This window comes from Xenia sp. Carnegie-2017, unplaced genomic scaffold, assembly GCF_021976095.1.
Source record: "Xenia sp. Carnegie-2017 unplaced genomic scaffold, XeniaSp_v1 HiC_scaffold_6, whole genome shotgun sequence".
NCBI lineage: Eukaryota > Metazoa > Cnidaria > Anthozoa > Malacalcyonacea > Xeniidae > Xenia > Xenia sp. Carnegie-2017.
Genome location: NW_025813526.1, coordinates 19,436,369 through 19,454,683, shown reverse-complemented (window position 1 = coordinate 19,454,683; position 18,315 = coordinate 19,436,369). Strand labels below are relative to the sequence as shown.

Sequence of the window (18,315 nt, the reverse complement as noted above, 5' to 3'; positions counted from 1 at the left end):
TTTTTCACACGGCCACGGCACAGCATTTCTCATACAGGTCTCGATAGAATTGTACACATTGGTTGTACATGAAAAAGCATAAAAATATGTTGATTGTATGTTCTCTTTTCAGCAAGATACTGAGGGTAGGTCTTGATTGCCTTTATTAATCACAGCTTTGATTTGGTCGTCTCAGGATAAATATTTCAAATTTTCAAGTAAAACGCCAAGATTTTTGAGTTGTAAGTTTATCTTGCTACCATCGTGGCGGAAGTAGCGCATGCGCATTAAAATTTAGGACCGCATTTTTTGCTAAGTGGCCCTTCTGTCACGTTATCTATTCTGTGTCTTTGTATTACATAACAAATACCCAACGACGCAACGTATCAACTCAAACGACGCAGACATTTGACGCTTAACTCTTCAGAATGCTGAATTTATCTGAAAGATTGAATGTTCAAAGTTCCAACCGTCGACCTGCAAAAGGTTTGTAAGATAAAAGATAAAGAATTATCATGTGTGTTTACGATGTATAAATGGGACCTTAAATACAAAATGTTTGTCATATTTAATTAATATATTTTTACTAAATATTAGTCACACCTTAGTACTATGAAATATACACCATAGATACCCGTAGCAATTTGTAATCCTGTAATTGTGTACCAATCAAACGAAGTTGCAAATACAAACAATTTACTTACGAAAAATAATTACTGCGATCGAAAGGAAGGCCTGTTTATCGTTAGTTGTTTGTTTGCCAAGGAATTCAAATTGCTTGCTAGCATACAATTATATTCATCTTTGGGTCCGGACGGTATATTTATAAAATATGTGTTATTTCATTATACTTGTGAACGGTGGCGTAGCTAGCGAAAAACATTTGGTCGGGCTCACGAGGCGCCACCACGGTTGGCGCCGAGCGAGAAAACTTTCCGAATTTAGACTCCCTAGAACGTCGGAAAAGGCTATCTTAGAAAGCAAACGCGTGATATTTATGCAGGAAATAGAACCATTTTGGTTAATTTAAATTACCGAAGGATCATATAGTAAAGCAGAGAAACAGTTCAAAAATAAGTTGTAGAAAATCATCGACAAATTCGGATGACACGAATGCGCGTAATATGATCTTATATAATTAGGTTGAGAATTTCAAGTCATTGCTAAACAAAGGTTTGTAAATAGAAAACTACACAGTAGATTTTTTTGAACTTGGCCATATTGTAGATATTCTTATTGTCTATAATATATCCAAAATCTGGAGGTGGCACAAAAAAATAAGTTGTAGAAAATCATCGACAAAGTCGGAAGACACGAGTGCGCGTAATATGATCTTTTATAATTACGTTTAGAATTTCAAGTCATTGCTAAAGCCTGGCGCACACTAGCGCCATCGGCTGAGCTGAGAGTTACTCATGACTGTTGGCGCACGCCATTTCCTCAAGTGTGCGGTCAAGTTTTGAGCAATACTCGCCTCGCGCGCCATCGGCGCCGATTATTCAACATGTTGAATAAAATGGTGCACGAGTGAACGTTGGCTCCAGTGTGCGCGCGTGCTGAGCTATTTTCTCAATACGTGAAGAAAATGCGCATGCGTTCTTTCCTCAATCATTTCAACATGGACTCTGGTAGTGTCGTTGTAGCAGAAGCTTTGTTGGAAGATCATTTGGCTGACATTTGGCCAGATTTTCCCTGTCTTTATGACGTGCGATGTCCTGAGTTTAAAAATCGGGATTTACGTGAAAATGCGTTCGAAGAAATGGCTGAAAAACTCGGAAAAACAGGTAACGTACAGGCGAAAAGTGGGTCTGTGTGTGTCAATAACCTGTTGTGCCAAATGTTGTATGTGACAACTTATCATTCATCATGCATCCATTATTTTTTTTCTATCTAGTTGATTGGGTAAAGTCAAAAATCCGATCATTGCGAAATAGTTTCGTAAAGGCGAAAAAACCTCCACCCAGTGGCAGTGCTAGAAAAAATCCATCTCGTCGAACCACTTGGATATTAGAGAAGTTACAATTTCTAGCACCTCATGTTGCAACACGGACTTCAATTTCGAATATTGACTCTGTAAGTTTCGTTCAAAGTTATTACTCAATTTATTTATATGACATAAAGTGATGAAATTATTTAGTCAAACTCATTACAGTATATTTAATTATAAGCAAACTATAAAATTATTTTCTACCCAATCATATTGTCTTGCCATGGTACAGACCCTTGATTATTGAAATAGTCAGTCAACACTTCTCTTTGGCCTTTTGCATTTCTTGGAGCATTACGATTGCTGCCTGGCTGTAAGCCATTCAGTGATGTACCAGTTCTCCACATTCCTCGGATTACAGTAGGATCTTCATTTTCAACATCTGCAACACCACTGTAATTTCCAATGTTCTTGCCAATCATGAAATTGTGCAGACAGCAGGCTGCAAAAATTATGTCAGTGACTTTGTCTGGGGATAATTTAATGGTTGTTAAAAATATGCGCCATCTATGTGCTAAAATTCCGAAAGCGTTTTCAACAACTCGGCGTGCCCGGACAATCTATAATTAAAACTCGTTTTGCTTGACTAAATTGCGATGAGGATATGGCTTCATCATGTATGATGTCAAAGGAAAGGCATCATCTCCCACAACATGGTATGCTACTTTTGTTGATGTTCCTCTTAATATGCTTGGTTCAGGGATGTCTAAAGTGTTTGCTGTAAGTGCTTGTCTTAATGCGGAATCAGCAAAAACTCCAGCATCTCCAGCTCTTCCAGCAGCACCAACATCAACATAGACAAATCTGTAATTCGCATCGACCATAGCCAGCAAGATAACACTGAAAAAGTGCTTATAATTAAAAAATTCAGAACCAGTGTCTGCTGGCTGTTGAATTGCGATGCTTCCCATCAATAGCTCCCAAACAACAGGGATAATTCCATCTGCTCTCAAATTCCCTTGCAATTTGAAGCCAGTCTTTGGTAGTTCTTGGGATCTAAAAAATGTTGATTTTTATTTTAAAAATTTCAGGAATCCGTTGGCACTCCTCAAGACACAAGTTTCACCCAAGAGGATGATGATGATTACAATGATTTAAATAATGAAAATGAAAATGAAATGGAACATCATGGAGTGGATGGTGCAGTAGCAAGGTCTACGAGTCAGCCTATACAAAGGCCAACTACTTCAAGGAAGAGACAGGCTGAAGAAGAATTTAATTTGATTAAAACTTTATCAAATTCAATAGCTGAGAAAAGAAAACGCAGAAAAGAAAATAATGGTGGCAACATGTTGGATGCTTTTGGAGTCTATGTGGCAAAGGCACTTTCGGAATTAGATCCTAGAACTTGTCATCTTGCACAAAATAAAATAAATGGAATAATTTTTCAAGCACAGGCTGGTCTATTGGCACAAACTCAAGAAATACCACCACAAATGCTTCGTGAACAATCACAAAGAAATTATTTTCATCCAAACATAAGCATTGGTATGCCGTCAAATTCAACACCACCACTGTACGATGAAAACAATGCATCGTACAGAGATGATCATATGCATATGTCAGGTGCCTGGCGAAACTGATATGTTCACATTTGCACACTTTTGTAGTTATGGCTTGTTTTGCATGTGTTTGGGTAAAATAAATGATGTAAAAAAGTATGTTTTATAAGTGAATAGATTAAATAACCTTCAAATAGTTCTCCTTCATTACTGCATACAAGGCATTACATGTTTCCTCCACAATACCAGATATTGTTCTTTCACCTATCCGATATTGAAAAGAAAGACTTCTGAATGTTTCCCCTAAACAAAATACAGACCATCATTTAATATATATGGTTTCTAATACCTTTACTTTTGAAAGACCCACTGCTATTTTTAATGTCTTTTCTTACCTGTAGCCAAAAAGCGTAATGTTACCGACAATCTCTCCCTTGGCTGAAGCGATTTTCGTAGTTTTGTGTCGTTTTTCTGAATTAGTGGAGACACCATATTCAATATTTCCTCGAATGAAATCCTATCTAAACGATGATACTGTCGGAATTTCTCTGGGTCCTCACAATTCAACTCATGCACTATTGTAGCCGATGCTCCTAGTGTTTCACGGCGTGAAATCCATGATTTGGTCCATGTCTTTCTGCAAGACGCTCTCGAACGTCTTCGTCTTCGGCGCATTAACATAAGCAGCAGCAAAATTTCTTCCTAGTCCGATGAACTCGAGTCCCTGGCATCCGCCATATTGCAATGGATGAATGTAAGAAAGTTGCTGAACGCATGCGCATTTTCTTCACGTATTGAGATAATAGCTCAGCACGCGCGCACACCTGACACTTGGAGCCAACGTTCACTCGTGCACCATTTTATTCAACATGTTGAATATTCGGCGCCGATGGCGCGCGAGGCGAATATTGCTCAAAACTTGACCGCACACTTGAGGAAATGGCGTGCGCCAACAGTCACGAGTAACTCTCAGCTAAGCCGATGGCGCTAGTGTGCGCCAGGCTTAAACAAAGGCCTGTAAATAAAAAACTACACGGTAGAATTTTTTTAAACTTGGCCATATTGTACATATTCGTATTGTCTATAACATATCCAACATCTGGAGATTGCACAAAAAAAAAGAATAATATTCCTTGAGAATGTACTCTGGTATTAACTGTGAAGCTGGCACCACATTCGACAAACCGCTCTATAGCTAAAAAACTACACGGTAGAATTTTTTTAAACTTGCCATATTGTAGATACTCTTATTGTCTATAACATATCCAAAATCTGGAGGTGGCACAAAAAAATAAGTTGTAGAAAATCATCTACAAAGTCGGATGACACGAATGCGCGTAATATAATCTTATATAATTAACTTCCTATATCCATGTAATTTTTCAAACAAAGGCCTATAAATAAAAAACTACATGGTAGAATTTTTTAAGCTTGGCCATATTGTAGATATTCTTATTGTCTATAACATATCCAAAATCTGGAGGTGGCACAAAAAAATAAGTTGTAGAAAATCATCGACAAAGTCGGAAGTCACGAATGCGCGTAATATGATCTAATATAATTAGGTTGAGAATTTCAAGTCATTGATAAACAAAGGCCTGTAAATAAAAAACTACACGGTAGAATTTTTTTAAATATATCCAAAATCTAGAGAGTGAACAAAAAATTATTAATACAATTCACTTTTTACTAAATTGTTTAAAAGTAGTAAACTCTGTTTGGTTGTTAGTACCAAATTAATTATGCAGTGACGTAACTGTGCTGGTTATTTTTCTTGAAAATTTGTTCTAGTTGCTCATCGCTTTAATTTTTTCAAAATTTAGTGAATCTAGTGAAGTAAAGGACTTGTTTTTCGAGAAGTCGTGACCAGATATTACTTTAATCCAGGACCTTTACGTCACGGTATAATTAGACATGTGCATTATTTATATTGTATTTTTACTGACTTACTAGATAATTACTTTACTTTATTATCTTATAATTAGAAATCGGCTATTATTTACCACAGTATTTTTCTTTCTATCGCATTTTTTTACGTCGTTGACACGATCAGAATATCGATTAACAATTTCAATTTTTCTGAAAATGTTCCTCTTGCATTCTGAACTGATTTTCTATCATTTATATTTTTGTGCCACCTCCAGGTTTTGAATATGTTCTAGAGAATAAGAATATCTACAATATGGCCAAGTTTAAAATAATTCTACCGTGTAGTTTTTTATTTACAGGCCTTTGTTTAGCAATGACTTGAAATTTTCAACCTAATTATATAAGATCATATTACGCGCATTCGTGTCATCCGAATTTGTCGATGATTTCTACAAATTATTTTTTTGTGCCACATCCAGATTTTGGATATGTTATAGACAATAAGAATATCTACAATATGGCCAAGTTTAAAAAAATTCTACCGTGTAGTTTTTTATTTACAGGCCTTTGTTTAGCAATGAGGCTGAAAACCGTAGGTCTTCCAGGTTTTGTAAGCACCAATGTTCGATTTTGCCTTCTTATGCTTCTTACAATCGGATAGGAAATTCTTCATGTTTTTGAATCTCGTCTGCGTTCATGAAGATGACGATCCAGGGCAAAACAAAAGACAAGGCCAACAGAGCAATGCATTCTTTTCTAAGCTACCACAAAGCCAATCTTTCTTCGAGTACCATCTTTCCTGAAAGCTTCTATAGCCTGTAGTCGCTTGTAAATTTGGAAATGGCCGCTGCTTTACGAGTATATTTTGCTCGCCTGATTGTCGAACAGAAAATGGTTTCTTTTGTAGTTCACTTTTTATATCGATTTCATTAGCCGCTTCGGCTAATGTAATGTAAATTATCACGATTTCCGAACGTATATTTCGAAAGCTCAAATTTCAAGTCACGCTTTTGAAAATGAGCCCGACTAGACGTTGTTATACGTTTAAGTGTGTTCGCAGCTACTCTCAACCAATCAGATTACAGATATTCCCACTATAGATTTTACTACTTGGTCGGGCTGAATTTTCAGAGCCCGACTAAACTGCGTAATGCCTGGCACTAGAAATGCACTAGTCATTGTTGCTAAGTAACGTTTAAAAATATGATAATTTTGCTAATAACGACGCAATTTGACAAATATTACACTAATAGACTGTGGATTATTCCAAAAAGAGTCGCAGAATTTAAAATTTTCGCAAATCCAATTTTAAAGAAAACAAATTTTTCATTTTTGGGAAAATATTTGGTCGGACTGGGCCCGACCAGCAAGACCGTTAGCTACGCCACTTCTTGTGATAGTATGAAGTGACATTTATGAATCAGGAGGAGAATTAAGTTTGAAATTGCAAATGGACTCTTTCATGCCATAGCGTTACAATTATCTTTCGTCGAGCTGTTAACGCTAAGGTGATACATACAAATTCATAGCATTAAAGAAAAATACTGAAAATCTTTGATTTATGATTTGTAAAAACAGAGCTTTTGGACCACATGGTGGTGTACAGCAGAAATTTTAATATAATTATGCCACGTTTGAGGCTTTCCTAGTTAAAATTAGACTTATTAACTAATTATGAAACAGAGACTTTGTCGTGGTGACAAACTTAAAGATCAGGGGCGGATCTAGAGTATGTCAAATCCGTCGCGCGACTGATGTTTGAAATTCAAAATTATCTATTCATATTAATTAAAATTCATTAATTATTCTTACTTTATTAAAAGTAAAATTACTTTATTAAAATTAATTTATTACATTTATTATTCTTACTTTATTTTCTTACTTTTATTATCGTATTTATTATCGAAAACGTCGCAAAATGATGCTTTTTTATACATAGCCAATGCTGTTCGCAGCAGCACACAATCACAAGAAACTATCTTTAATTTCTCCCTTATTGAAACTGTTACAATCTGCTATCTCATAGTTTTCTTTTCAGTCGGTGCGTACCATAGAGATGTGTTATAAATTACGAACATTCTGATATTTTGCGAACTAAAAGGTCTTTGTAAAAGCTCATAGAAATTATATCTGAAAACTTTTATCGTATTTGTAGATACACGTTCTAAAAAAGTCACGACCAATAGGCAATATTCAACATTCGAGTTTACGTTAATGATCCCCTCAAAACGCGTTAGTTTATCAACATAGATTAAAAATTCTCATTTCATATTAAAATTTAATCAAAATTGTAGTTCATCGTTTTAAAATTGATAAAGAATTTTACCATTGCCAATCATCTGTCGTACATAGACAAAGAAACACAAGAACTTGTGTTGCAACATGTTGTAAAACATATATATTTATAAAATCAAGTTTCAATTAATGCGTTAGAGTCAGTGAAATTAAATAAACATAAACATTAGTAAATTTAAAATAGATCATTAGCTACAACATTATAACATGTTCTTAGATACAGAGGCATGACTTTCATAAATGACTATGCAAATTATTGAAATATATTCTTATGTCTGTTTTGTAACGTAATTTTTAAGGTAAAATATCAGGTTTTTTTAATTTTTCAAAGGTTGTTTGACGGGATACTGCAGTTAAAAGCTGTAGCATACATGCTCTCTGTCATTATTAGTTTTTAGGTTCTTTTGTAATTTTAAGACGATTTTTGGTGAAGTTAAATCAATTAAAAATAAGTTTGATTTCGTCATCATGTAATTTCGGACTTCAGTGGAACCTAATAAGGGTTGTATGATATTTTTTTATTTGCTTGATTTTTATGTTGTTGATATATACCAAATTTTTGTACAGATGGAATCGTCAGGAATAAGAAATCTGTCTTACATTCAGCAAATAATTAACGTGGTGCAAAAGGAACTTGCTCAGTTTTCATTAAACAATGGAACTCTCGTTACAAATCAACTTATGGAGAATGGGATGATACACACATCAGTGGTAACAAATTTTACAATTTAGAATCAAGAAGAAAGTTAGACCAAAAACTCGACAAAATATCAAAATGGAGATACCAGTAAGTGGGACTGCACGATATTATTTGATGCAATAATTTTTTCAAATTCAATTGGAAAGCACCTTGACAAAAACAAAGGATGCTGTTCATGCACTTCGTTGTGAAAGAAACAAGTACGCACATTGGTATGAAAGGAATGCTCAGATGATGATTTTGATGATATAGTCAACATCATTGAAAAATCATTTCAAGATTTGAAATTTTCTCTCGATGAAATCAATAAAATAAAAATCATCGTGACAGTTTTGACTTATTTCAAGTTCTTCCTTCAAAACCTAATCATTTTTTTGTTGAACGCACTGAATTACGAGATAAAATTATAAAAGATCTTGAAAAATTAAGGAATGATAACAATGATAAACTGACATATTTTTACATCACTGGTAATCCTGGCAGTGGTAAATCACAACTTGCAAGACAGGTTTGTGAAAAATATCGTGTGATTGGAAAAATAGAACTTCGTTTGTAATGACTCTCGATGGAAAAATGAGGAATCTCTTTTAAAACTTACTGTGAACTTGGATACCGTTTAAACTGTGACAAGGATATGATTAAAAATTTGAAGATGAAAATTGTTCCATCGCAGACAAAGTGAAGAATTTGCGATCGTTAGTATCCACACGATTAAAATTCTGGCAAAATTGGTTGATCATTGTAGACAACGTGGCACAGCTTAGCAAAATTTCTTCATTACTCCCCCAAGTTGGTGATCCCATGTGGATAAATGGACAAATCATAGTAACTATCCAGAACACAGATGCCGTACCTCAAGATGATGAGTTTAACAAACATATTTCTATCAAAGTGGAATGAATGATAAAGAATGTTGTCAACTGTTGGAATATTACACTAAAGATGATAATACTGATGATCAATTGTTGAATGAAGTATCGCACGCATTAGATCGTCAACCGCTGGCTTTGGCTGCCGCTGGTTGTTATGTCAGTCGTGTAAACAAAGCAAACTGCTCATTTACTTGGAAAGAATATTTAAAGAAAATATTTTCAGAAGAACAAGAAAACATGGACGCCACTTTTGTTAAATTTAACTCGGTATATCCTAGAAGTATGTTACAAGCTTCACTTTTAGCTGTCAGACAAAATGCTGAAGAATCCTCAATATTGGCAAATGTTATTAACTTTTTTTCCGTGATATCGTTTGATCCTATACCACGAGACATTATTGTTTTTATGTTCAAAAATTGATCCCAAACACTCAAAGGAAGATATATGTCTTTGTTTAAAGGACTGCTCATTGTTCTTGCATTCAGAAAATAATGACATTAGTCTACATCGCATTGTTCACAAAGCAATTATTGTTTATCAATCTGAACATTCAAATGAAGAACATGAAATGGAAACTAACGTTGATCAAATATCTAAAGCACTTTACATGTTTAAAGAGAGAGACGACGAAATCAAATTAATGCCACATCTTGAAAAAATTGTTCAATTATTAAAGACCAACAAGACAAAAATCAACATGAACACTTTACAAGTTTTCCAATATTTTGTTGACAGATTAAGACATTTTGGAAAATACGATCTTGCTCTTGAACTATTGGATAAATTTAAATCAGAAGAATCTAGTTATGACAAAGCTTGGTATTTTAATATCCTTGGTCTTTTATACCATGACACTGGGAAGTATAGCAAAGCTAAAAATCATCACGAAAAAGCTCTGGAAATTCGAAAACAATCGTTAGGTCCAAATCATGTTGATGTCGCTACGTCTTTAAACAATCTTGGTAATGTGTATTATGAAACTGGAAACTACGACAAAGCTATAGAGTTTCTTGAAAAGCTCTGGAAATTAAAAACAATCGTTAGGTCCAAATCATGTTGATGTCGCTGGGTCTTTAAACAATCTTGGTGTGGTGTTTGAGAAACTGGAAACTACGACAAAGCTATAGAGCTTTATGAAAAGCTCTGGAAATTCGAAAACAATCGTTAGGTCCAAATCATGTTGATGTCGCTAAGTCTTTAAACAATCTTGGTATTGTGTTTGAAAAACTGGAAACTACGACAAAGCTATAGAGTTTCATGAAAAGCTCTGGAAATTCAAAACAATCGTTAGGTCCAAATCATGTTGATGTCGCTATCTTTAAACAATCTTGGTAATGTGTTTGAAAACTGGAAACTACGACAAAGCTATAGAGTTTATGAAAAGCTCTGGAAATTCAAAACAATCGTTAGGTCCAAATCATGTTGATGTCGCTAGGTCTTTAAACAATCTTGGTAATGTGTATTATAAAACTGGAAACTACGACAAAGCTATAGAGTTTCATGAAAAAGCTCTGGAAATTAAAAAACAATCGTTAGGTCCAAATCATGTTGATGTTGCTATGTCTTTAAACAATCTTGGTGTGGTGTTTGAAAAAACTGGAAACTACGACAAAGCTATAGAGTTTCATGAAAAAGCTCTGGAAATTAAAAAACAATCGTTAGGTCCAAATCATGTTGATGTCGCTAGGTCTTTAAACAATCTTGGTAAAACTACGACAAAGCTATAGAGTTTCACGAAAAAGCTCTGGAAATTCGCAAAAACGTTAGGAACTAGTCAGGTTGATGTCGCTAAGTCTTTAAAACAATCTAGGTGTGTTGTATTATGAAACTGGAATATGACAAAGCTTTACAGTTACACTTTGGTAGCTACGTGTTTCAAAGAAAATTGTGCCTTCTAAATTATGTTAAGCCTATTTTTAACACATAGACCGTAGGAGCAAGGCTTCCACCTGCCAAGTCAGCTCCCCTCTCCCTCAGAAGGTATTTTTGGTAGTGAATAAAACGTTTGCAATTTGCATTTTGTGAGGTAAAATGAACCTAAAGATGTAATGATCCTTGTCTATATATTGTTTCACTGATATCTAGTCAATAAACTTACTCTACAAGGAATCATCCTAAGTAGAACTTAGAACTGCCCATGCCCTGAATCTGACATTCTTCTTTAGACTTTATTTCTAAAGTAATTTGCTTTTATGTTATAACCAAGTAGTAATTTTATTGTATGATTTACAAACATACTAAAGTATATTGGGATGACAGAATTTTGTTAAATAAATACTATCCTGTTAGTTGTTCATATTCTTTGATACATTCAGTAATTTTTTACCAAGCTCCATAAGCCTATGACCATATTCCAGGTTCCTATAATTTCCAAGGGGGTACACCTTTCATACCATACATACCACCCCACCATGCTGCAGCCAATATTCCTGTGCTGTCACTATCTCCACCATGAAACATAGAACAAGAACACAATTGAAACCAGGAATCTTTTGCCATCATCAAAGCATCGTAAGCAATCATTGGTGCATCATGACCACTGGACCCACCCCAACCTGCATAACTGACAGATTTATAAAAGCATCACGTTCAGGTATGTTATATGTCACTGGAAACTTTGGTTCACTGGTTCCATTCATTAATCCCGTAGTTCAAGATATGACTCCCAACTATTTTAAAGTAGCCCCAAGATTTCTTGTTTTCTTCTACATCACGACCAACCTTCTCAATGTATTCCCAAACTTTGGGTAAAACACTTAAAAGTCCTGCTCCCATTTTTGGCCATCTTCTGTATAGCATAGGCTGTAAATAAAGCTGCAGTAACAGCCCCTAGATAACCTATAATTAAAATCATTGTCTTTAAAGATTGCTAATTTTAGGTCACTTACATTATGATGACCCTATTTACATAATAACAGCATTTTGATATGGATCATGGATTCAATGGCTGTAGTAGTGACGATATTAAAGCAAAACAGCAATGGCAATTCAAACAGTTTTTAGAAGACTGAAATTTGGAAATGTGATAAAAGGGATGGATCAAAGATATGGTCATTTAAAGTGAGCAATGTTAGAAGGTTGGAGGCATTTGAGATGTTGTTCTATAAAATGACGGATTGCATAGACTTATGCAAACCTAAGGTCTACCTTCTTTTATTTCATTTTTAAATTGATATTAGATAAAAGGGTATGAAACATTCATGGTAATGGCTTGATCAAGTAAGTAATCGAAAGAAGAGTTGAAGGTAAAACATGTAAGAAAATCAAAAGGATTGCAAAGCTAAATTACTATAAATGTTTGTTAAAATGAAAAGCAATGCAGATAACAGGAAAACCTAGCAAACTTTATACAAAGCAACACTTGTTGATAGACAGAACACTAGACATTAGTGACTTGATAATTGATACATGATCTGAAATCGTTGCTTTATTATGAAAGGTGAATACCTGTGGGGTGATTATGAGTCATCCTTCCACTTTCAACAGCAATTTCAATTAACATTTCAATTTGATCTTCACAAGGAAACATCAAACCTATACACATGGATCTCATAGCTGCACCACATCCGCCACCCTAAATGGTATAATGTAACCTTTTTCCTCAAGAGGTCGTAACATGAAACATGCCTTTGTTGTGGTCTGCCCAGGAGCTCTTTCCCACATATCCTCAGCACATGTCTTCTTGTACTTTGTAGCCATAATGCTCCATAACTCTTCCGTTGTTGCCGATTCAGAAACCAACGCTTCTGCTGTAGCAATGTGTAGTACAGTGTCGTCACTATCCCTCCATCCTTTAATGTCAATTTTATCAAGTCCTCCGAGTTTTCTAGTTCTTCATGAATTTGAGTACCACTGTAACAGAATTCCCACAAACCATTCTTATAACCTAGAGCATCCCCACTCCACTGAGAACCATAACTGCTTCGTATTTCTCGGATAATTGACCGTATTTTCAAGAGCCATTTTTAATATGTTTACTTCACCGTAGTTTAATGAATTTTTTTGAAACACGGGGAAAGTACTAAGCTTCCCTCAACTTAGTCAACTAATAAAAACGTAAAATCTTTTCTTTGCTTTGTTTCAATATTGTTTCATACTATTGTTTAGATTTAGACGAGAGCGTTGGGAGACTGGGACTGTTATTTTGTAATCCTTAATCTTTACCCGATTCCATGATCTTCAATCTGATTAACATGTTGCTTCTTGCAAAGATTCTTTAAAATTTAAAAGTTCCTTCCTTATATCATGGATTATCCGACACGGATTTAATCCAAACTTGACAATTTGATTGCACATATACTAAAAAACAGTGTATTGGGAATCGAACCCAAAGACTAAATTTTCCGCTCTTTGAAGATACCCCACAGTTGGGCTGTTTTTTTTCTTGGAAAGTTTAGATGATTTTGGCTATTGAACATATTTTGAATATTTTATAGTTCCAAAATTTGATCTTTGTAGAATTTTTGAAGCTGAAATTTGGTAAGTTATTGCTTGATCGTAATAGACAAAAACAGGTCAAGAGCTTTGTCGTTCAATTACACTTCACAATTTAAAGTCACAAACAATAAACAATTATCAGCTTTTTTATAATGCCGGTTTAGCATTAAAATGCTTAAATATCCAACTTTACGCCCCAAATACATGCAAGTTTAACTTTCACATTTACAATAAGTGTTAAGTAAATAAATATAAAAAATGATTAAACTGAAATCACCCAAACTGTTCTAAAATGCAGAATTGCTTAAACATGACGCTGTTTTTTTAACGAAAGTGAAGATGGCTGTAAATTTTAGCTGATAGACCCTAGGTTCGCTCAGCTAAGCATCCATAGCCTTCAAATTGCATTTCTTTTTGTTCCATGGTTGTATATGACAAGTAGTACAAGTTTAGTCCCACACCAAGGTCACTGTTTTTTTTTTTGATGACTTAACCGAAATAAAAAATCCTAATGGAAAAACCTGAACGGTATAAACCAAAACCGAACACAACGGCACGAGAATTTGGAGAATACTGAAGAGGAAAAAACCATTAGGGTTTCGGCCGAAATTCCGCGCCCCGGGGGACCCTTAGAAACAAAAATCTTTACTTACCTTTGCAACGATGCAAATACCAAAAAAAAGAAAAAACCGTCAATTTCTCAAAAGACACCTTCAAGTCCAAAAAAATCTTTTAAGTATTTTAGTTATGGATATAATTCGCCATTTTTGACGTACATACAACTTACGTACAAACCGCCACATTTTAGTTTTACCGCACGTAAACCGATCAGCGAACTCGACAGTATTCTACTTTGGACGAGAAAATTGTGTAATTTGATGGGAATTTCTTTTAACGTGTGTTTTTCTTATCTAATCCACATCCGAATCAGTCGCACCTAGCGCCACCTTAGCAGTCCCTATTTTGCACTGTTTCATTCAGTGCTTTGCGCCGGTGCCACTAACGCTTAAAGTTGGAGCAAGCGCTTGCTGCATGACATGGATTAGATAAATGTACTTCAAAATATTTTAAGCAGACAGACGAAATTTAATATTTTTTGAAACAATTTAGAACACTTGAAGAAGCACACGTTGAGTTTGGTTACCGAGGGACCGTGGATGGTTTAACCAAACAACCGGCAGCGCTTGATTTAAGTTATGTTTTAGTTTGACAATTATCACAGATGACTACATAGCAACGCGAATGGTGAACATGGAAACCATCGTGTAACTATTTTGTATCATATGTGACAACGTCTGCGGTTTGTCTTCATGGTAACCATCAAAGAAAACAAACAATGTGCTTTTATTAAAACTATGTTTCGTGTTAGTTTGGTTAATATGAAGCCATTCCGCATACTTAGACCTGGTGTACTAAACATTTTTTATGCCTGTTTTGCTGTGGCTTGCCGCATCGAAATTCCAGGAATGAAGTTTTCTTAATAAGAAAACAACATATCCATTTTTACATTTACAGTAATTGCCACGCCGCTCCTAAACTGTAAATGTCTTGACAAACTGAAGACTATTTGAGTTTCAATTTGTCGATTTGAAAATGACTGACAAGATTAAAGTTTCCTTCGAAAGATTTTGAAAAATTTAGTCATTTCTCTTGATAGTGGAGTTCATCCTTTAAATTTATAAAGGTTCTAACCCCATACTCATTATCTAAGCGTAGCAACTACTCGCTGCAACTACAGCGCATGCCTAAGCTATCTAAACTTCCTACCTGCGCATGGCACCGGAATTCCGCCCTGAAAGGAATGCCCTTGAAGGAGGTAACCCATCATGCCCTTAACTTAACCTAGTGCATGTTGCACCTACGGGCGACCTCCAACCGGGGTGGGTTGAACTACTCATGCATTATAGGGGATCCATGCAGGAGTGCCTTAATAGTCAATGTAGAAAGCCGTTCATGAAATTGGCCAACTACAACGACTGCATGCTCTTACCGTACTAGGGAGAGATATTTTCTTTCCACCAAAACCACGATCTTCCCTTGGTCTTCAATAGGCCTTGCTCGCTTGATCCAGTCTTCAAAGGTCTTCTTACAGATGCTATTTGCATCCTCTACGCTAAGGTACCATTTGTACCCACTAACCCCAAGTTGAAGTTGCCTTCCTTGGGCCAAACTTCACTTGCATTTCCGATTCTAAGCTATGGTCCTGCCTATCCTTCTGCGAGGCAACAACCGCTGCGATCATGCGTAGCTCCTTAAAGCAGTATATTCACACAGAGGTTTTTCGAAGGTAAATTATATAGAACAACACAATTGTTGCATGCCAGTCACAGACTTGAAATAGTTGATACAAATTCACGCTTACTAAGACACAAATTTTAAAAAGAATTAAAGCAGCACCGATAAACACTATTGGATTATTTTAACCAAAAGAACACTTTTATTACCTCTTAATCAAGACTGTTTTAGAAAATGCAGATGTAAATTTCTTTAAATATATTTATTTGCATTCCTGCATTAAAAAAATAGCCTTACAGTGGAATATACTGAACACCAGGATTTGTTGTGGCTATTGCCCTAATTATATTACAGATTTGACCTGTTAACAGGCCTAACTAAATAAAAGGTTTATTATTATTACACTTACGGTTTTCGACGAATCCTTGGAAGTTCGACGACAGACTACGATGAATGACAAATCTCATGCCAATTGTGAAGATGAAACGATCGGATGTTGAGCAAGGACAGCCACAAAAGCCCAAAATAATTTTTGAAAAATTCAGAACGTTGATGGTGAAACCATCGTATCCAATTTCAGGCTACCTGACAAACATCACCGCTTTTATGTCGACGACGGCAAGCACAGAAACAAGATTGGCCATTTCTTGCAACTGTGCATGTCGTCTACGGCATTAAATCGGAAATATCGACAGCCAGTCGGAAAATTAGGATTTTAGGTTTTTATTTTCATGTTAAAGAAATTCCATGTTTTATTACAAAATTTTCAATTAAATAATGTTGAAATTTGGGCATTTGATAGCGGCGTGGTTTTATCCATCATTGCGATTGATTGACCAGTCGTGATGTTAGCAGGAAAACTCCCAGGAAAATGTTTTAGAAAAGGTCATAATATTGACTTTTCCATGGAAACAGGCGTTAGGCTGATGGATGCATTGCTCCAGAATAGTGTTTAGGTTTGCATTCTTTGTAGAGATGGTCTTTAGGGCATTAGAAGTCACGTATTTTCAATTTCATCAAAGTATATTGTTCATTCTTGATCATTGTTCAGAAGAGTTCATTAAAGTATATTGTTCATTCTTGATCATTCTTCAGAGGTCTATCATTCTTGATCATTGAGGTCATCATTAAAGTATCATTGTTCAGATCACTTCATTAAAGTATATGTTCATTCTTGATCATTGTTCAGAGATTCATCAAAGTATATTGTTCATTCTTGATCATTGTTCAGAGGTTCATTAAAGTAAATTGTTCATTCTTGATCATTGTTCAGAGGACTTCATTGAAGTATATTGTTCATTCTTGATCATTGTTCAGAGGACTTCATTAAAGTAAATTGTTCATTCTTGATCATTGTTCAGAGGACTTCATTAAAGTAAATTGTTCATTCTTGATCATTGTTCAGAGGACTTCATTAAAGTAAATTGTTCATTCTTGATCATTGTTCAGAGGTCTTCATTAAAGTAAATTGTCCATTCTTCATCATTGTTCAGAGGACTTCATTAAAGTAAATTGTTCATTCTTGATCATTGTTCAGAGGACTTCATTAAAGTAAATTGTCCATTCTTCATCATTGTTCAGAGGACTTCATTAAAGTAAATTGTTCATTCTTGATCATTGTTCAGAGGACTTCATTAAAGTATATTGTTCATTCTTGACCAGAAGGTTTCTACATAGGACAATTGAAGCCAATGTCAGTTCACACTACTATACTTCCATAAATGAAAAACATTGATAACGTACTTACATTGAACATTTTATTCACTAGTAATGTCGTTCAAGGGAAGAATTTCAACCAAATTTATGGGAAGGCCACACTGCACTTTACATTAATGAACATCACATGCAGTGTCCCAATTCAATGTTTACTCAATGCAAAAGAACTTGAAACAAGACATTTACCTGAACATTGTTTCAAAGCACTCCAAGAGATATTTCACCGTGGAATAATTTCGACTTCGGCTAACTATTCTTCGTGAAACTACAGACTTTCACGTTCAAATGGCACGTTCTTAGTCTTAGACTATGGCCCAAGTTTCACGAACGTGTTGCATTCTGACTGGTCAGTGACTAGGTGTGTTGTAAACGTGTTGTGTTGTTATTGGTCATTTACTAGGTGTGTCGTCAATTGTACATTGTGAAATTTACAATTTGCATGATTCATCACTTAGAATTAATTAATCCCCATAGAGCGGTAAATGCAATTTAATACAATATAAATAAAAACGTATACTTCAGGTACAGCAAATAGCAAATCCCAAACATTTAAGTCTCCTTAGGGAACAACTACAGCTGAATCATGCAAATTCTAAAGGTCCACTGATGTCAAAAATGATTTGATAAACCCTCTAGATTGTTATCTTCATCTCATTTTCTTATTGTATTTATTAGCATTAACATTTGATCTCTTTTAATTAGCATTCTACATAAAAACGACGT

At 35.1% G+C, this 18,315-nt stretch overlaps 2 protein-coding genes and 2 long non-coding RNA genes across 4 annotated transcripts in view; 2 read left to right on the top strand and 2 right to left on the bottom strand.

Moving 5' to 3' along the window:
• The window catches only part of LOC124457251 (sorting nexin-29-like), a 63,888-nt gene that overhangs the window by 17,076 nt on the left and 28,497 nt on the right, over positions 1 to 18,315 (bottom strand). The gene's annotated exons all lie outside the window — the stretch shown is intronic.
• Positions 1,831 to 3,662, top strand: LOC124456698. Its single transcript, XM_047007072.1, has 2 exons — positions 1,831 to 2,052; positions 2,998 to 3,662. Exons 1-2 carry the CDS (start codon positions 1,846 to 1,848, stop codon positions 3,547 to 3,549), a joined length of 759 nt encoding a protein of 252 aa, XP_046863028.1. The 5' UTR covers positions 1,831 to 1,845; the 3' UTR covers positions 3,550 to 3,662.
• LOC124456751 lies at positions 9,622 to 11,500 on the top strand. Its single transcript, XR_006952444.1, has 2 exons — positions 9,622 to 10,135; positions 10,983 to 11,500. It is a non-coding gene; the product is annotated as an uncharacterized LOC124456751 (long non-coding RNA).
• Positions 11,908 to 13,004, bottom strand: LOC124456724. The gene is made up of 2 exons (XR_006952414.1): positions 12,652 to 13,004; positions 11,908 to 12,042 (listed from the first exon to the last, which is right to left on the bottom strand). It is a non-coding gene; the product is annotated as an uncharacterized LOC124456724 (long non-coding RNA).